The sequence below is a fragment of the Cydia pomonella genome, chromosome 13 (assembly GCF_033807575.1).
Source record: "Cydia pomonella isolate Wapato2018A chromosome 13, ilCydPomo1, whole genome shotgun sequence".
Taxonomy (NCBI): Eukaryota; Metazoa; Arthropoda; class Insecta; order Lepidoptera; family Tortricidae; genus Cydia; species Cydia pomonella.
In genome coordinates, this window is record NC_084715.1 from 14,809,729 (window position 1) to 14,831,754 (window position 22,026).

The 22,026-nt window shown below is 35.3% G+C and overlaps 1 protein-coding gene across 2 annotated transcripts in view; it reads right to left on the reverse strand.

Annotated features, from left to right (window-relative positions):
- Positions 1 to 22,026, reverse strand: part of LOC133524362 (matrix metalloproteinase-2) — a 239,586-nt gene that overhangs the window by 161,729 nt on the left and 55,831 nt on the right. For both annotated transcript variants that reach the window (XM_061860339.1, XM_061860340.1), the window contains exon 3: positions 158 to 280. In XM_061860339.1, the coding sequence (XP_061716323.1) occupies positions 158 to 280 (123 nt within the window). The remainder of the gene's footprint in view (positions 1 to 157; positions 281 to 22,026) is intronic.

The following is a 22,026-nucleotide window of genomic DNA, read 5'->3' on the forward strand; positions in this document are numbered from 1 at the left end:
GAGGACTACGTTTGTATGAACAGGTGATTTCGCACGGGTCCCCCACTCTCTACCAGTCAACCATAGGGCAAAACAGAGATTCTCGAATGTGGGAGCAGTGAGAAAAACGAAGCGTAGTTAGCGAAAACCGAAGCCAAAAAACATACGAGTATTATACCTGCAAGGTTTTGATTGCGATCCTGAAGTCGTCCTCGTAGTACTCGGCGGCGGCGCCGCTCACCAGGTTCTGCACCTCGGGCCGCCCCGTCTGCAGGTACCCGAACTTCTGGAGGTAGTCTGTCTGAAATTAAACAAAGTAAACTATTAATTATGTTTTTACTTTATTATGTAGTAGATGGAACTACATAAGTTACATAACTTATGAAGTTCTGATCCTCTTTTGCTTTTTATACTCAAAATCATTATGCCGATGAGAATTTAAATCAGTTGGTACTTGTCTTGCCAAAGGAGTGTAGTGTAAACGAAACCATAAAATTCTAAACCTCTTTCCTGACTGTACATTTTTAATAACATTTAAGTACCTACTTATAAATATATGGAAAATAAACAATTTTGTTACGTGCGTGATATAGGATTACTGGACTTTATTCGGTACCTAGGCCATCTTTCGCGTAACCAAACTTGTTTATGATAGATAACAAGTTAAAATAGACGGTGAGTAGTTTATTTATACATAAGTTTATTAGCGATTTAGTCAAAGAAGAAATGTAATAAACGTACATACGTACCTACATTTAGCAAGTTCACTGAGACACAAAAAGGTAGGTAGGTATTAAAAACTCCACAGGGTCGTGGCAAAAAATATAATCAAAATATATTTTAATTGAAATCACTCATTAACCTGAATAAACTCCCTCATCAAACATGCCCTTTTCGTTATTCATGGCACGGAGTCTTCCCGCGGCATGTGTACGACGCTCACAATGGAATAAATGAACGTCTTTGTGCCTTTTTGTTTAGATCTTCATTCTTATCAACCCTTATCTGGGCAGGTAAGGGTATTTAAACAAAACGATGCGGTGGGGACAACCCTGGGGATCCTATAAATTTAGAAATACATACTTTGTACTTTAGTTGAATTGTCTTTCTGTTGCCGCTATAACAACAAATACTAAAAAGTACGGAACCCTCGATGGGCGAGTCTGACTCGCACTTGGCCGGTTTTTATTTACCACCTTTTCCATGTACAACAATGACTGAGGTTTTTTTAGTTTCCTACTTTAATATTTATGTCTTTCACAGACAACCATAATGCAGAGCTTGAGGTTTAGGTAAATGCAATATGTAAGAGGAAATACTAGCTGAGCCCCTTCTCAGATTTGAGAATTTTAGGTAATTATCTCCGTCGCGCTGACGGGGGTGGCTCCTGAAATTAGTGCGATAAGGACTGCGATAAGGATTGTAGCTTTGGCGAAAAATCCTGCATAGAAACCTCAGAAATCGAGGCTTCGTTCTCGACATTTTCATCGTTAAGTAATTTTGGGAGCGGAATGAAAAAGAAATTATCTGTGTCTGACCGTTTGATTTTTGTGTTTTTAAAGTTCTTATAAAAACAAGAATATCGAAAAAATCAAAACGTACAAATATGGTACTGGTAATATTGATCTCATATAAAAAAAATATTCATCAAGGGTCAAAATCTAGACAGGAAAATGTCGAGAACGTTTGTATGAAAAAATTACCACCATATTACCTACTTCATAAAATTTACGATTTAAGATTTTTGCCCAAATTTTGCTAACATAATTTAAACAACCAATAAAAATACATAAGAAAAATAGATTTGTACTGAAAGGGATGAGAATCAAAATTTAATTTGAATATTAAAAGAGATGTATTGTCGAGCGAAGTCGAACCGTAGGTGTCATTCCAATCGTTTACGGAGTATGTGCGAGTTTATTGCTCGCGAACCAGTGTTAGTACGTTTTTAGATTACGCATAGTAGTCAGGGCTTGCGAGTTCAAGTTAGATTTGTTGAGCTAAGAACTTGACCCGCTAGCGCTCTATCCATTAATAGGAACATGCGGCCGGGCCCGCAGCCCGCGGCGCGAGTTTTGTTTGCATAGGATGCTCGGCTTCTCAACTAATAATGAAGACTTTGTTTAAGCAATCTGCGGTCTATTATTCACTTCCTTAACTTATCTCAGTCAAATACTTTTGCGGGTTCTGTTTATTTGCATACGCTAGGCCGGTGTACATAACTACCCAAGATGGACAATTTAAGGTAAATTAAGGCAATTTCAGCGTCCTTTTATGGGATGGAGGCGTTTACTTATTTAAATGAAAGGGATTCTCCCGGTAAACAGACGAACATTTGTAGCACTACATAAGTAAAGAGGTAACGTAACGCTTTCAGTTATATCGAGTTTTATGGGCATCATTATGTTTGCGCATCAGTGTCTCAGTTCGCAATTTGTTTTAATTGAATTGAGGCTTGATTACTAAACAAATAAGTTACATAAATTAAGAAGGCAGTTAACGAGTGGCATGTGAAATACGGCGAAACGATTTACGTTTACAGAATGGTACTTACGATGATGGATATCGTTATTCCTCCCCATTACATCGGATTAGGAGAGGCGCAGGTCAGGTCAGCAGGCCTTCAATAAATCTGCCGGACACTACATCCATAAAATATCGCTAATTTTCCAGCAGTTACCAGAAATGGAACCGTGTTAATTGATAGCCATTTTGTGAAAATTTATTGTTAGTCGATCGTCCTGGCTTTTTCATTTATTGGGGAATCTATACGCGTGTCGAACTGTCGGTCCCAAAACTATTTTATACGTTAGTTATTTTGTGCTCTTTTAAAATCAGACAAATAGAGTAATCACACAATTAAATTCAAACAACTAAAAAAGTCATATTCATTGTAAGTAGGTACTCTCAATTAATTCATGTATTCACCTAGATTTTTGGTCCATCTTTTACAATGAATTAAACAATTAGTACCAGATTTAATACATTTTGCTTTAAAGTTATGAATAGTATGAATTGATTTGATAATAAAAAATAATGTACAGTTTTAAAATATAAAAAAATTCAAGGTACTAAGTATGTACAGTCAGCATCAAAAGTAGCGGATCAAACAAGGTTTCAAAAGTATCTACTTATCATTCTGTAACAGCTTAACAAAATGTGGTGGTTCTATATGTCGAACAATTGAGACGTTAAAAGATATACTTTTGAAAGTATATTTTAGAGATTTATCAATATTTGGAAAAGTTATCCGGAATACCAGATACTTTTGGCGCGTTGTTTCATCCGCTACTATTGATGCTGACCCTACATTGGGACACAGTAGGACATTGTATGAAATAAATGGTTATTTTTGTGTTGTAGCTACAATTTCAAGTGTTATTTTACATTCCGGGTATGATTAACAAAATAATTCGTGTTTCATTGACGGGCCATAATTTATCAATTCATTAATATGGAAATCGCAACATTCACAAACAAATCAATCTAAAAGACTATTTATAATAAGTAATTCAGAGTTGAGATATTTTTTATCTTGTGTCTAAAATTAGACAAAATGCTCGTATCTTTATTATTCGCCGTGTTTGGTTAACCTTTTAACCTCAACAAAGGCAGGTAACTGATTGCTTAATTTATGTTTTCTTTTATAATAATCAGTTTTTTTTTTACTTCACACTCAGATAAAAGACAACATGGCGTGAATTTAGTAGGAAGATGCATTAGAAGATAGCTCACTGGATAACCTTGCCGTCAATCTGTCTAGACGCGGTTAGGTACGAATATTTACCGTCCGGTTGTAAAGCTTTTGGGTAACGTATAGCCTGTCACTTTTGTATGTGTTATATTAATAGATAGAAAGATAACGAAGAAAGAGTAACTTATTGATTGAGAAGATTGATTGGCATTTGGTAATAGAGCCTGTGTGTTTTATTTTATTTCATTAGTACATAGTATAGTCATATAAAAGTAAGTATTATGCTATACATAGATAAAAAGTCATTTATAATAGCATTGTGTAAACTTATTTGTACTTAATAAGTATGAAATTTTAATCGAATTTAAAATTTATTATTAATACCTACCTAACACGTTTTACCCAACCTCCCATACAACTTATTATTTATTAAGTAAGGAAACTGATATATTGAGTGAGCACTTTAAGCTTACTTATTTATCTATGATATAGGATGCCTTATCACAATTTCAAATTGTATTAATTTACCAAATATACCGATATTTAATTTAAGTTGTAGGTAATTTAAACTTGTTTATCTTTGGAGACCTATTTAGAGGCTTTTTTATTTCTCCTTATTATTAAGAATCTGATAACAAGTGAAGAAAGCGAGTCGATACTACAAGAAAGTTTAGTACTTAACCACATTAACCGTTACTCCACAAAACTCGATACGCACGACATTATCCTGTCATTAATGGCCGTTTCGCGTGTCCTAATCAATATGGGTCTTAATAGGTGTCTTCGGCCACCGGAGCCCTAAATTGGTGACAAAATGAGCCCCGGGGCAAAGTGGGGCAAAGTGGGGCTTGCACGGCACGGCCTGTAATCGGAGCAGGTTCGTGACGACACCTATTTCGTCCTGTAATTAATTGGCAAATCTCTTTAAGTACCGTGGGCTACTTCGGTTTTATTGTAGGTAATAGCATAAAATTCGGAATAAGATACCTATAAATAAGACGAAGTACCTACCTACATTCGACGAAATTGTGGATTTAGTATTTTTGCTGAATTTCAACTCAGTAAGATTTATTGAAACGTTTCAACAAGGAAGTTATAAGATTTACAAAGGTCAGACTTTAACGCTTTTTATTAGAGTTACCTGCGTTGCCACGAAATCAATACCTCGTTTGCATTTAATTAATATTATTTAAAGCTTACAACACTCCATCAATTTTGATTAAGCGCTTCCCAATAATTGCGTAGTCATTTCCGTGCAAGTACTGAATGTCATTACGGCGCGCAGTAGCCCGGGCGCCGGCCCACATCACACATGGCTTACAGAATACTTGCCTCTAGGTAACTAGTAAAAGTATACCTACATTGAAAACCGTGAAGGGAGATCACCCGTACAATGGTCACAGGCAAGTGTTGATAGGCAAGCAGTGGGAATACGTGTGCAGGGGTAATCAATGGAGGGTGCAGGCGCAGCGATGACATCTGCCGTCACCCGCCACTCCTGCACTCAATATGGAAATAAATGATGCCTCGGTCCAATATAATGTATTTCCAAAAATACAGCCCGTTAATGCAGCTCAACATTCGTAAATTAAAAGATATTACGTTTGATCGATGCGAATAAAGTTTTTATGATCGAAAACATGTCTTAATTTATCTTTAGTGTGAGTTAAACAATAAAGCGATCTGACTCAGAATGTAGGTCAGTCGAGATCAAGATATGATTCGTTTATGGCGGCAGCGGGCCCGCCCAATTTTGGTATAATTTGCAAATCAACGGTTCATTTCCTGGTGCCGGGTCGCCTCCATGTTGGCGCTCTGGCTCCATATAATTAGCCGTTCTGAGAATTGCATTCCCAAACACAATGACACAACAAATAAAACGATTGTACTGCCATTTTAATGTAATTTTGCCACCATAAGAAGTTGAACACACAGAACGATGCTACGGCGCGTTATTGTACGTTTTAAAATATTGAATGAGACTTGTATTTAGAGTGCAACCATTTCACTCCACATATACAAATCTTAGCGAAGAGCGGTGCGCCTGTTAAAAGGTTTCGGAATTTAATAGCAAGTATTTATCACGCATGAGTCGGAGCACTACTTTGAAGAGAGTTTCTGGTCACCCGGGCTATTTGCCATAAAACAGGTACGATCTACCTTGAAAGTTCAGAAACTGACTCGATGCGATGTTGGTATCCAGTTGGGAATCGATACGCTATTTACTAACCCCCGCTCCGTGTGGTCTGCGCCTAACGTAACGTTTATCATGCACCAGACGGCTTCGCACGTGTACCTATCATAATTAAGTCAATGCATAATTAAACATATCCGGTATCGCCGATGCAAAATCAGGACTAATCTCGTTCAAAATTGGGGGACAAAGAATGACATTTGAATTTCAAATCCGCAAGTGACACATGAAATTGCATTAGCGGAAACAATAGGGACGGTCGTTGCGGCCAGCCAATGAGAGTTACTAACTTAACTAATGCAGTTTTCCTGTTCCCGTAATGTGTGACGCTGGTCGGCCCTCTTGGGCGACGGTGATTCGGCGAAAATGACGTCCGGCAACGTTTCCGTGGAGGGCATAGAGGAAAACTTAATGAAAATCAGAGGGCAACCGCAAATTGCGGGGATCTTTCTCTTTTACCCCAATGAAGGCGTAATTAGAGTGACAGAGGAAGATGCCTGCAATTTGCGAACTTCGGTTTTCGCGGTTGTAGCTCAGACATCGTGAGTTGCGACAATGCATGGTGGTAACATTACAAAACGGAAGAAAAAACAAATACCTGCGAGCACCGGTACTAGCAAAGCTAATGGTAATTATGTGAAGAAAGATTTCCAGATGAAAACAAAGCAATAAAAATAAAATGTTAAAGAAGGAAAATATTAATATTGTACTTGTTTATGGAGTTTCCTGCTACCTATATGCGATCAACTGATGCATTTTATGAATTCACGTATGTTGGTATACATTTAAATGTATTGCTTTTTAGCGGTAAGACCTGAGCGGCAAGAGCTGTTATCATACAATATAAGTTTACTTTATAGCTCACAAATATCAAAAGAAACACGACATACAAATTAAGCATATAAATTAAACTAATAGGTACCTATATAATTCAACCATATTTAAACTGCCAAGTTGAACACAAAAGTAAATTTTCCATAATATCCAATTTTGTGGTTGAACACACATCCAAGTAAATCATTTAACTGCTCACCGAACATAACCGTTGCCTCCTACAGAATTAACAGAATCGATTAAGTGTTGTCTAGACACAAATTAAAGTTTTAACTACACTTTTGTAACTTAACTAACAAACCTATTAAATCGTGAATTTTCTTATCCGAATATCTTAACAAATTTAACTCCAGCTTATACTCTTGCTGTTTTATATTCCGAATTTTGAGCCGGCTCGATTGAATAGTTCTTAGATTAGATGGAGTAGGAAAGAAAATAATATGCATGCGTAAAATTATGAACGAAACGAACAAACTATATGAAAACCAGTGCAGGTAGATAGTGTTATGCACATATAGGTATACATTACTTTGGTACACTAGGTTGACTAGGTACAATACCTACTTATTGATAAGTTCATACCATAGGTAAGCATTGGTATTCTTAATTAGAATAAGACGAATAAATAACTAATATGAAGTTGATTCACTTATTGGCATCTTCCCGAGTGTGTGTGAATCGGCGCCGGCCGGGCATAATGCGGGGCAACAGCACCGCATCAGATTACTATCGCCCCGTCGTGTGTTGAACATATTGAGCGTGAAGCGACCCCTGTCGCAACACCATAATAGTATCGCTCTTTCCAGGAGCCAAGAAAAAGAATTAAGATACAAGATATTTATTCATAAACAATGTCAATTATGTTTGAATACATACAGTAAAAGCATAACTTTAAATAAATTCAAGAAATACAATATAAATAAATATTATAGGCACATTTTTACACAAATTGACTAATTCCCACGGTAAGCTCAAGAAGGCTTGTGTTGTGGATACTCAGACAACGATATATACGAGTATAATATACAATTACTTAAATACATAGAAAACATCCATGACTCAGGAAGTCAAGAACAAATATCTGTGCTCATCATACAAATGAATGCCCTTACCGGGATACGAACCCAGGACCATCGGCTTCATAGGCAGGGTCACTCACTACCCACTAGGCAAGACCGGTCATAGAATAAAAAATAAAAAGTCGAGAATAGAATAAAAAATAAAAAGTCTTCATAGTCAAGAGTCCAATTTAAATTAAACTAAAACACAACATAACATTCATAAAAATAAAAGCAACGAATTTGTAGTTTCAAAAACTACCATTACCATTATACCTAATACTAGTAAAATAATTATATTCATTGGTAAAATTATCAAACTTAATTATAATATGCAGAGACAAATACTTAAAAATGTACTTATACTAAAAACCAAACTACAATAATAATATAATTACAATTATATTCTAATTATAAGTATATTTACCAGTCTCTTTAGCTCGATTGACGTTTTGTTGAATAGTCACACGACTTGAGCTCTTATTATCTGGTAGTATGATCGACCACCGCAAGATGGGGTGTAATAATAGGAATTATGTTTTTAATCCTGGATTTTTCTCGTAAAGCCATTTGCTCATCCGATTCGAAGCGATATCTATGTTTGAAACTTGCAACCGTCAACAGGACTAAAATATAAACCGCACAATACAGTTATCAAATAGATAGTGACGGCCAAAGATGCCAAATATATCGGTTCACATCCTTATTTATATAGTAACAAAGATGTCTTACGGTATGTTCGACCACTAGGTCGCCGTCACTATCTATTTCATGCTGACTGTACATGGATGGCGTTGAAGCGTTAGTTACATACCTCACTTATGTTATGCGTATTACGGCTTACCTATCCTATCCCACCACAAAGACAATGAAACAAGGAATTGTCTGTTATATTGTAACTATTATAGTTAACACCCCTATAAGTGAACAGGCACCAGGGGGCCGATTTTTTAATTTCGAGTGCTCGCTTTCGTGTAATTCCCTTCAATTTATCTCCACTATTAGGCATTTAAATTCTACTAATATAATTGAAAACGAGTGGTCAATACCACTAGATGCCCAATTTCTATTGCTCGTATTTCTAAAATATCAATTCGCTGTTTTCCACAGTTTTTCGAGTGACGAATTCGAGCGCTCTAAATTCAAAAATCAGCCCCCAGTAATGGAATGGTATAGACAAATCCTGTAAAACAAGTATTTACCATCAGTTTTTAATCGCTGGTAATATTTTACCATAAACAAGAGCCAAAGAGGTGCTTAAGTTTAATTTTTCATTGATATTTGTTATTTTGAAAATGAATGGCGCCATACATTCCATGACTGGAGCAAAAAACCACAGTTTTAATTGGTTAATAATATTGAAACCATTTGCAGTAGCTTTCATTTTAAATACTTACATACATAGAAAACATAAAGGACGAATTGGACATTCAACTTTTAAAGCGTAATGCGGTAGAAATTTTGCAGGTGTCGGTGAAATATCAAAAACAAAAAAAATCTCTTAAATGTTCCATGATTGGTGTCGTTAATATATGTGATATAGATAAATCATATTACGTGGTCTATTTATATCAAGCACATCAAAGCGATATTCCCACACATATTTTTATGTATGCTTGAGAAAAAATGCAAAACCATGACGATGTAGGTAAGAGCGATACTAAACTAGCGTTTTAGAAATCCTAGCGATAGTCCGCAGCCACTCGGGTGCATAATACTTTATGACTTTTATGAGTCTAGCTCTCAACGTACATTTTTCCTAAAACAGGCAGATACTAACCTATTAATGCGATTCACGCCATAGTGTCAGCCGCTGTCGCGGCAAACGCAGCGTGATTTACACGCGCGTGGGAAAAACCTTATAATATTTTAGGATAATAAACGGCCGGTCGAGACGTCATCCCACGTCTCCTGGTTCACGTGGCAGGTTTATGGTGCGGACAAAGGACGTGACGCCGCGATGCTAAGATAAATGACTAAAATACCTTTATTACTGCGTAGACTACAGAACACAAAGGGTAGTAGATGAGTGCAGAATTTCATTTTATTTATATTTTACTTAAAATAATTAATCGGCTCTAGAAGTATAAATTATCATTTATTTATATAGGCATAAAAAGTAATGAAATGATACTATAAAAAAATACTATCGCAAGAGTCGGTACTTAAGATCGGCATTTTACTTTTCCTGTTAGAATAAAAGCATAATTTCCTTGACTTTGTTAGAAGACCATACTACTTCAGAAACCTACTCACGCCGTACATAGTTAAGTAGATTATTTTAGATATTATAAGCTGCAGAGATAACTGAAACCCCTGTAAACAAGTTTTTATACAGGGGGTCAGTTATCATTCATAGAAAAAAACCGGCTTCGCAAAACAGTTTGAAATTAGCCCCGAGACGTAAAATCCTTCTCGTACAGGTTACTCATAGAACCCATCAACAGAACTCGACTTTAATGTAATGTTGAGGTGTTCAGTTCTGGTCTTCATCAGCAGTTCTACTTCATCAAATATCACTTTTTTATAAATGCTTGATTTGACGATGGAAATACAAAAAACACTATATGTATGGTTTTAAGATTTGAGGAGTTATCTCGATTCCTTATGGAACCCATCATTAGAATTGGGTTTTGACAAAAATGGGACTAATTTGTAATCCGACTTTGGTAATTTGAAGTCGTTTAAAAAATACCTCTATGCTTAATATATTTTTCATTACCATTACCTATAAACATAGTTGTGATTTGCATAAAAGGCATCGGTTGGCAATTTACGTTTACTGTTTTCTCATAGCTTCCCATGAACTATGTCACACGATCAGAAATTATGAATCAACATTAATCAGCTGCATGTTGACTGTTATGGTAGTGATGACTAGACCTTTGTGCACTTGGTACAATATATGCGACATAAGCGCTGAACATATTGGCGTAACAATAAATAGCAGACACTTGGCGTACACAGGTAGGAACTCCTAAAAAAGTAACCTCGGAACCTGCATAGGTAATGTAAAATGCAACTGCCTTTGTAGCTTTTACTTTGTGACGCTAAGTAAATCTAAACAATAGATGCAGAACTAGTCTGAGAAGTCTGAGAACTTGGAGCAAAGGTCTCTATTCTTATAAAATTTTCAGCAACCCCCGTCCGGCTAAATTGCCTCGACTGAAACAAGTCCCAACTCCACTCTAAGGGGCTATTCTGGAGCACTCCGGAGACTGAATATCGCAAAGAGATCTAATAGGGCGGATCGGACCGAGTTATCGACTTTCTAACTCTCAATGGCCTTTCTTGGTAAGTGTTACAATTAACATTTAGTCGATATTAATCTGATCTTGATAGTGTCATTTAAACGTGTTAAAGGCTAGTGTAAAGGTAACAACTTCGTAAATATGTATAAAAACGTTCGTATAATAAGACTTGTAACGGCAATAGCAAATTATTAATGCGTATTACGTAAAGTTAAAAATATTTTATACAAACCGGTAAAATTAGTTAAAGGGGTTTCCTAATTCCGAAGTCCGTAGCAAGCTTATTAAATTTCAATGTATTAAATGTGAATACTGTTTTTTGCTGAGAAGCTGAGACGGAAACGTACGTGTGCAGTGTTTATAATTCGTTTTTGTTGTTTTATTTATACCAATTGTAAAGGTAGTTGTGTACGGACCTATTTATATTAAAAGAAGGCATAACTGTTTAATATGGACCAGCAACTTGTGTATTCAGATATATAACTTCTATGATGTCCAGACAGCCTTTTCAGATTCTGTTGGCACCCTTTGGGCAAATAATTATAAAACAAATCATAATTATTTACGGAGCGTCGGTCACATCCTTTAACCCGTCGGCGCAAGATGCACAGAAGTTATGAAAGTCTAATTTGTATTTTCTCTAAGTAGTATAAGCTGGCAAGTTAGTGGCGAACTGCATCTGTAGACAGTGTCGACCAAACCCCAGAGGATAGCGTTACAAAATCTTGCTAATTCACAAAATACTTTATTCCGACTGTAAGCTCGTGGTGCGCGTGTTTGTAAGCCTAGACCTAATTTACTTGACTTTCTAGATCGGTAACTAGTTTATAAAATTGAGTAGAGATATGGGTGACCTTCAACTTCTTTAAAAAGTATGTTCAATTTAATAATAACTAAGTGTATAATTACACTGAGGAAACTAAGACTTCTATCTCCTGAGAGCCCGATTCGTTATCCAAATCCGTAGAAAAGTTTGCGCCATCCTTGTCATTAAGATTAGTGTACATATAGCTGTAAGCTAAGCTGCAGGTCAATCATGGTCGATTTTATAAATGATATTGTCATGATTTTTTAGTAATTGCACCAAATAGTGTATGCAAATATGAATTTTACTTGGCAACATTCTTAAAATACCTAAGTTTAATATCAGGGTGATGGGTAATGTTTAATGGCTTCCCTGGCAATACTAGAGTTAGCAAGTGGCAGGGGTAAGCGGAAGCTAAAGAGAGTGGGGTACAGACTCGTACACTTGGATTGCGGACGTCAAAGAGACGACATCTTGATGGTAACGGGTTGAGCAAAGTTAAAGAGGCATCTCCATTGTATACTTACCTAGAGCAATTAGATATATTTATAATATTTCAGAAGTGTTAACGTGCCACTAACCCACAATAGGATTTTTAGATTCGATCGGTTGAATAAAAACGTAAGTTATCTTTTTTCAATAATAGTACCTAATTGACAGGTACGTGTTTCGAATGCAGTTTTTGAATCTAAGGAGCTTAAACTTTCGTTACATTGTTGATTTGTAATGATGTTTTAAATTATCAATATAATGCTAAAATAGTATTTTATGCAACAGTTGTATAAGAAGGGTCAAAAAAGGCGAGTGGCGTGAGTTACAATGTGAGCCGGAGCCGAAGGCGTAGGCGAACATTGTAAAGGAATACGCCACGAGAATTTTTTGACCTACTTATACAACGTTGCATACAATATTTTTCCTACGAGTCAACAAAAATAAATCTTAATTTAGGTAAACAAATTACAGCAAAAGTATATAGCCAAGACGCGCGAGCATACCTTGTTACGCGCCCGGCCCGCCCCGGGCCGCGGCCGGCCGGTCGGCGACACCTCCTCGTAACTCATGAGGCCCTGGTACTTGCTACTTGCTAAATTAATTTTTTGGACAGTTTTTTCTCAATTTTGGCCACCGTAGCCTACGGAGACTAACAAGCAACGCTAAGCGGTCTTCGTAGTCTATGGGTGTTGCTATATTACGGGTGTCACATGCGTGTTTCTGACTCATGAAGTAATTATTTTTACTATGCAACCAAATGAATATTTTGTAAGTTGGCATCAATGCACTTAGTTTAAAACTGTATTCGTTTTGGTTTTGTTAGGTTGGTAGCCATTAATCGCAGTAACATTATAGCTCATAAAAGCACAAGAGCGTTTATGAGGAATAGACAATATAGACTTTTCTTGAAACCTTTTATGTATGTTCTTATATTCGTGTTAATGAATGCATAAATGACAGATAACAGTAGAGGAGTAGGAAAAAGAGGTAGTTTCATAATCCATGAAGCTTAAACTTTCGTTACATTGTTGCTTTGTACTGGTGTTTTAAATTATCAATATAATGCAAAAAAAAAGAGGTAGTTATATAATCCATGAGTACTAGTTTTATCATCACTGACGAAGAAAGATTTTACATCAGTTCATTGTAAGAGTGCCTATGGAATTTAGTTTTGTATTGATGAGGGTACTTATGGTTTGCAAACGGCAAAATAGTTATAGTTAATCATATAGATAGAATAATAAGGACTATATACATATATTTAATTGGAGATAAATGTCTGACAGTATTAAGTTGATGTAGCTACATGTTCATTGCGAAAGTATTTGGAATATAAGTATAATTGTCAATGTCATTTGAATGGTACTTACAATTATTTCAGTCGATTATAAACAAGGCTTTACCTACAATGAAAATTTATGTACTATTAAAGCGGGAGATTAAAGATATTGCAATGAGTTGATAGTTTTGTAGCCATCGATTTAATGGCTATTTAGCACAGATTATTGTTTTATATGTACCTCCAAATTGATGAATATTTAAAATGCCTATTATTTTGATATTTTTATGTTTTTATCATTACAGTATGATGTGTGGATTCGTGCTGATGGCCAGTGATCGGAGAGTCTGTACTATTGAATTGTGTCGTATTCATTTCATAAAATGTAAGACATATCTAGCATATCGCGTTAAATTGGGACATAATAAGCCTTGTTCATTGAAGTTGATTAACTATTTAGAGTTTCTGTCCAGAAACTTTTAGTGAGAACGGAACTTTATTGCTCTAATTTAAAAATTACTTTTCATTTTTGTTTTTATGCCATATGCAAAAGTATAAATATGATATTAAATAATCATTACAATTTAAATGAGGAAGTATTGTAGTAGTAATGCTTATGTCCATTCACGAAATAAATGTGACATAGGTATGTTAACAGTAGCATAGGAGCTTCGATACTTTTGCTCGACGTTAATATGAGCTTTTGTCATTTGTGTGACGTGGAGGCGTCATTTGTGTGACATGGATTTGTCATTGGTGTGTCATGTATTTGACACTTGTGTGACATGGATTTGTCATTGGTGTGTCATGGATTTGACATTTGTGTGACATGGATTTGTCATTGGTGTGTCATGGATTTGGCACTAGTGTGACATGGATTTGTCATTTGTGTGTCATGGATTTGACACTTGTGTGACATGGATTTGTCATTTGTGTGTCATGGGTTTGACATTTGTGTGACATGGATTTGTCATTGGTGTGTCATGAATTTGACATTTGTGTGACATGGATTTGTCATTGGTGTGTCATGGATTTGACACTTGTGTGACATGGATTTGTCATTGGTGTGTCATGGATTTGACATTTGTGTGACATGGATTTGTCATTGGTGTGTCATGGATTTGACACTTGTCAGACATGGATTTGTCATTGGTATGTCATGGATTTGACATTGGTGTGTCATGGATTTGACATTGGCGTGTCATGGATTTGACACTTGTGTGACATGGATTTGTCATTTGTGTGTCATGGATTTGACATTTGTATGGCTGTATAAATGATAACATACCTAACATTTTATCCAGTTTTTTTGATTTGACGTCTTTTCCACTTTTGACAGCGAAAGATGTTAAATGATTTACTGCTTCATGGTTGGTGGATAATTTGTCATTTGTCTAAATTTCTAACTTAAACTTAGTTGATAAGTGGATAAGTTAAATGATATAAATGACACTTGTCTAGATTTATACCGTTTTATAGCATTTATACCGTTTTGTCTACTTTTGACAGCGATAGACGGTAAATGGCAACGTTTGTTGAATAATTAGATATATAGTCGAGTTTTGACGGCTAGACTTTGATTATTTTATCACAGTGCTCACTGGGTCACGATAATTGCTCTTGTGCTATATAAATGGGGCAAAATACAAATTTTTGGAGTTAAATATCAGTAAGTATTTGTTTTTTTCATTATATGTACAATTGAAGATGTAGATGTAGTCTCAGTAGATGCAGATATTATATTTAAATTACAAAAGAAATGTATCCGAACTCTATGTGGAGCTGACTTTTTAGCACACTGTAAACCTTTGTTCCAATCCAAACATATACTGCCTCTTCCGTCACTCTATATTTTTGAAATGTGTATTTTTATTAAGAAACATATGTCACTTTTTGAAATTATCACAACGAACTCCAAGAGAGGGACGCATAGAAATAAGTTACTTTTACCTATAACTAAACTAGCGTTATCCAGAAAAAACGTCTACTGTATGGCTATCAAATTATTTAATATCCTTTCTGATGAATTTAAAGAATTGCACCTACATACATTTAAAAGAACATTGTTTGATCATTTAATTGAGAATTGTTACTATTCTGTAGATGAATATATTATCAATTGTAAATTATAATTCAATTTTAATATTTCACTAATGTTATAATTTATAAAAAATGTATTTGAAATTTTGTTATTTTTAGAATTGCATGAATAATTGTAGTGTGTAAGTTTAGCTTTTACATTTTGTACATAGTTAGTTTAGCTAGTTAGTAAGTAGTAATATTTGTACGCCAGTCATGGCAAACAAGAATCGTGCTGTAATTAAACATTAACACCTTGTATATATACGCTTGTTTAACGCAAATAAACGATCATTCATTCATTCATTCATTCATTCATTCATTCATTCATTCATTCATTCATTTGAACTCCATTTATTTACATATAACATTATAAATACATTTTTCAGGGATGGAGGGATATCATTTCTTCGTGGCAGCTGCTGCTATCGAAGAAAAACAAAACAGAAAACTTAAACGCCGGGCTATAAGGGATGCATGCAACCCATTTAATAAGCCCGACGAAGAGTTTCGGCGCATATATAGGGTGCGCAAAGAATTAGCACTCTATTTGTGTGCTGAACTTGACGCCGACCTCAAACCTCAACATGGCGATGGATTGCCGGCACATCTTAAAGTAAAGATATAATGTTGCACTATTCCTCAAATCATTCCCGTTACCTTTACCACCTTGATCACAATCATTATTTAATAATGATATACCTACTTACAAGTCTTTGTTTTAGGCTAAGGCAATTGGAGGCCCTGTACAAGTATAATCTCGTGTTACATGTTTACCAGTTTGCGGTGCAATTCAGTTATCTACTTACCAGCAAATGTAAGCTACCTACTTACGGCTTTTATCCATGTAGAATAAACAGCAATTGTGTGTGATTTGTTATGCTTTGTGAATAACACTGTTTATTGACCTTTCTTACCATGAACCCTCGTACCTGTATGTTTTATTAATTTAAATGGCTATCCTCTTGCGGTGCGAAGTCCGAAACAAATCTCATCATTAATTTATCAAGTTTTATGCAGTGATTGTCTGGTTCTACAAGGATAACTTACCTGCTAAGTATTACTTAGTTTCGTTTAGTCGTATTAGGTTTTCAAAACCGTTTAAAAATTAACCGGCAATACATCAGTACCGCGATACCGATGTACCTATTTATTATTATGTGTTTATTTACTTTGTCTTTGTGTGTGATAATGATAAAAATAAACTTTAATTTAACAATATTAGCATTTCTTAAAACTAGTTACAATCTTTACTATTTAAGATTTTACTAACTAGGTATTGCGAGGGACTTATTTCCTAGTCTTAAATAATATTTATATATATTCATGTATGTTATGATTGAGTACTTATTTCAATATTAATTAATTGTGTATGAAAACATACACGGTGAAAAGGCAGACTTCACGGGGTAGCAAAATATCACTAATAATGCAATTCGGTGTTTTATTAGTTAGGCTTAGAACTTATATATTGTTATGTTGTTGTTATCTCTCTCTATTAGGAAATCTGTTTAGTATTACAATCTATTATGGTTGACGTAACTGGTGACTGAAGAGCTGGCGGCTTCCTCGCACAACGTATCAGTATTGCGATACAACGAGGAAATGCCGCCAGCATCCTTGGTACAATGCCTCAAGGGCCTATTTTAGATATAAGCTAGTTATAGTAATCATCTGTATATATCCATTATGTATATTGTTATTATCTAAACAGATAATTCTATACGTATATACAGGATGATTCAGGAGACGTGAGCAAGATCAAGCCTGCATATTCGGTAAATTATCAGCAACTGTTTCGTACCAGTATTTGTGAGATTAACGTTAATTTAATTTTTACTGTTCAAAAAAAAGAGTTTTATTTTATTTACGATATTTATGGTCACCCTCTTTGTTTTATCCATAATATGTGACAAATTGAATGTCATGGGAGTCTGGTTACTTTTATAAAATCGTATCTCACTCAAGTGTGACATTTTATTTTCTTCATAATCAAAGTGCTGTCATAACGGTTAAAGAGGTTATCTTTGTTAATTAAGTTTTGTAGGGTGTCCATGATTGTAGATAATCAAATTTGTCCTTAAGAAAAAGTTAAATAACAGATAAAAAGCGTGATTGTTTTACTTAAATATGATGGTGAACGATTCATTAACATTTACTGATTGTGTAGGCTTAGTCCAGCTCACGTAAGTACATGATGTACACATGTATAGGTAAGTACAGTCAGCATCAAAAGTAGCGGATCAATCAAGGTTTCAAAAGTATCTACCATGCTGTAACAGCTTAACAAAATGTGGTGGTTCTATATGTAGAACAATTGAGACGTTAAAAGATATAATTTTGACCGTAGATTTTAGAGATTTATCAATATTTGGAAAAGTTATCCGGAATATCAGATACTTTTGGCGCGTTGTTTCATCCGCTACTATTGATGCTGACCCTACCTAAATATTTTCTTATGGAAGTATTATATCGTAAGAAGCATCTCTTAATCTTTAAAAAGCAAAGCATAAGATAATAGGTATAAATTCCAAATAAAAATATAGGTATCTCAGAAAGTACTATACAAGATACATTAAATGTGGTTAAAAACTTCAAAACATGATTCATCCTACTTTCTGCTGTTATCGATGTAAGTATGTAGTTTGCTCGTGTACTCTCATACCTTCTCTCTTTTTAATCCCTAGTCGTGACAATGTAACACACAGTGTTTTGAGAAGAACCGTCTCATTTCTAATCGCGTTGAGTCGAGCATAGCTATAATAAAAAAATGTTATTACCAAAGCTTAACTTAGCTAGCTAGCCTAGCTTATCAGGCACAATGTCGCTGGAAAACTAGTTATACGAGTGTTGTATACACATAGTTACGACGGTTCTAAAGATCAAGCTACACTAGAAACGAACATGGAGTGGAGTCCAGATAACGTTTTGTGAATTCAGTAGCATAAGACAATCGGGACACGTCTGCCGGGTGGACGCAAGTTATATTTTTACCGGTCACGGAGTGCAAGCGAACATTGGACTCATGTGAACCAGTATGACTTGTGATTTGAGATCCATAATAACATAAATATATGGAGACCAAGCTCATGCCGGTTTCCCTAAAGCTATGCATTCGTAAGTAATAGCAATAACAGCCCTGTCTTTATAGGGAATACTCCGAATAAGGACAGTGGGAACAGACCTCACTCCGACATTCCTTTTACGTACAGGTAATGGATTTTATTCACTTTTTCCCGGTGGCGAGCTACTTGAATAGTTTTTAAAGAATAATATCTAGTGCGAGGAGATGAAAACACTGACATTTATTTCTGTCCCAGAACGGAAAATAGAGTGGTGATAATATCATAGAAAGCGGGGGCGATTGACAGATATTCGTTTAAATATAAATTATACACACACAGCAAGGTTATTCGTGGTTAAATAATGATTTCCTATAGAACGTGGTTTGTACTAACAGCAAATTATTGGGTAAATCCCTTTAGATTTGGGCCTATGGTACCAAAAATAAATAATGTCATAGCCTGTCCGATTTTCTAAAACTAAGCTCGACATAGTCTTACTATTTATAGCGCACTTGATCTTCGAAAAGCGGACGCGCTATACTTACATAGGCATCCTAATGTGTCATAAATAGACAGGTATATTAAAAAAGTCGCAAAGCTGACATGCCTAAGTAAGGCAATAACTCACATAAATAAATAAAAAATGTGAAGTTTTATAAATGTTCTAGTGCCAGTAAAATGTGGCTACAAACTACTCAGTTAGTTAACTCGGTGTTAAGGTCGAACATATGGGCAAGTTAGATATATTATCAAGAAAAACATGCTTAAAATGCGAAAATAATGTAATCCTTATCTTTTATCAATATATATATATAATAAAGATGTAGTAGTATTGCATAATTAATTCTACACACCTAGACTCCTTAACTCGAATAATCTTTTTAATTTAAGATTAGTAGTTAAGTTAGAGAAAATGCATGTTTTTTATGAAATAAACAGATTTTTTTTGTTTTAACTATCGATTGTTCGGTTGAATGCAAGCCAGTTGATGGATAGTGTTCTTAGTAATAATCTGTTGGGCGAAGTTCTCAGCTGCGAGCTTCCAAGGGGCACCAAAGTTGTCTGCTGTAAATTGTGAAGCTTAATTTATTTTAGACATAGACATAGAACATTTTTATTCAACATCACATGAAATGGCAGAGTTAACAGACAGTGACATTTAATACAAATGAGCCTTAAATTTAGACTTAAAAACTAAGAAATTTAGTTATATATCTTAGTGTTAAAAAGGAGCTTGCCTCAGCATAATGTTGCAGTGTATTTACTACAACGCGCCTTGATATATTATCCCTTACTTGCTGTTAGTCGGAAACTAAATGGCTTAGAGTTATGTTATTATGTATGAGTGTACACTATATGTATTATAATTTGGACAAAACAAATGCTAGTGTGGTGTGAGCTGAAATGAAAATTAAAGTATATTAACTTATAAGATTGATAAGATAACATATGTAATATATATATGCGAGTAAATATACTTAATAAGTCAGAAACGCGCATGGGACACCCTTAATCTAGCAACATCCATAGACTACGAAGACTGCTAAGCGTTGCTTGTTAGTATCCATAGGCTACTGTGGAAATACTATTACCTAACGCTTTTGTCATCCTTAAAAAGGTAAAAATTAATAAATAAAGACATAAGGTGCATAAATATTATCATTATAAATATGACGGCGTGGCCCTAGTACCAGGAGGTAGCGTGATTTGTAGTGCTATAAGATGTTGTTTAATCCGCAATTTAAAACTACATACTGTATTTAAGTTTTTGAGGGGTGGAGGCCTATTATTCCAGCATTTCGTTGCTGTGTATTTGAAGCTACCTCGAAATGCAGCAGTACGTTGACGTGGTAATACCAATTCGTTACAAACAGATCTGATGCGATACAAGCTCGACCTGCTAGCGCGCCATGTGAACTTATCACAAAAAAGATGACAGGTGTAGTTCTCTACGAAGTGCCATTTTGAGAATACCCGCTGAGTTTAAATAAGGTGTCACATGCTCTCGCGGTGGAATTCCGAAACAATAACGAGCACATGCATTCTACACTCTCTGTACTATATGGTCAGTGCGGGCTAGTAGACGTGGACCATAGACTATGTCTGCATAATCAAACTTAGAAAGTACCAAAGAATTACAAATTTTGATTCGCAGATCGACGCTGAGATAATTCCGGCTTCGATATAGTATTTTGAGTCTATAAAATGCATTTCTTGTAATTTCCGCAATATACCCCTTTCCCCTTTTCCGCAAAACGCAATGACTGATCTATTAGTAATCCCAGATTGCGTGCCTCCAATACATGTTCTACTTCATTTCCCGCGATAATAACTGCTGGTTTATGGTGTTCGATCCTCTTAATTTTGACGACCAGTTTGGCCTAGTGGGTAGTGACCCTGCCTACGAAGCCGATGGTCCCGGGTTCAAATCCTGGTAAAGGCATTTATTCGTGTGATGAGCATGGATATTTGTTCCTGAGTCATGGGTGTTTTCTATGTATTTAAGTATTTACAAATATTTATATATTATATTTATATATATGGTTGTCTAAGTACCCTCAACACAAGCCTTATTGAGCTTACTGTGGGACTTAGTCAATTTGTGTACTTTGTCCTATAATATAATAATATATAATCCTATAATATAATTTGATGTTTAGAGCCAAATACCATAACTTTAGATTTACTTGGATTTAACACCAAGCAGTTGGACTCTGACCAGGCTGTAATAATTTCTAGATCTTCATTTAGTTTGGCAACAGCGTTTCCTGTATCATTTGGATTAAATGAGATGTATATTTGAATGTCATCAGCGTAAAGGTGGAAATTACAATGCTTAATGGAGTTACGGACATCTGCGGTATAGAGAATAAAAAGCAGTGGACCCAAGATAGAGCCCTGTGGTACTCCTCTGGAGACAGCAGATGGCTTTGACTTTACACATGACCCTGAATCATTTTGAAGTTTAACGATCTGAGACCAACCACTAAGATAATTGGCAAACTATGCAAGTGTCTGTGACTCAAAACAGTAGTATTTCATTTTGGACAATAATAATTGAGTGTTAATAGCATCAAAAGCACGAGAAAAGTCAAGGAGAGCCATTATCGTGCCTTGACCCATATTTTTTTATTTTGATATTTAACAAACGAGAATAACTATACATAAATGTTATTAGTTTTATATTATATAGTTTTGTGTCACAATCTTATTCATCTTACTCTAGCTGTACTAGTAATAACTTTATGACCCTGCACCAACTCAATCTTTCAGTTACCACAAGAGATGTTATACGA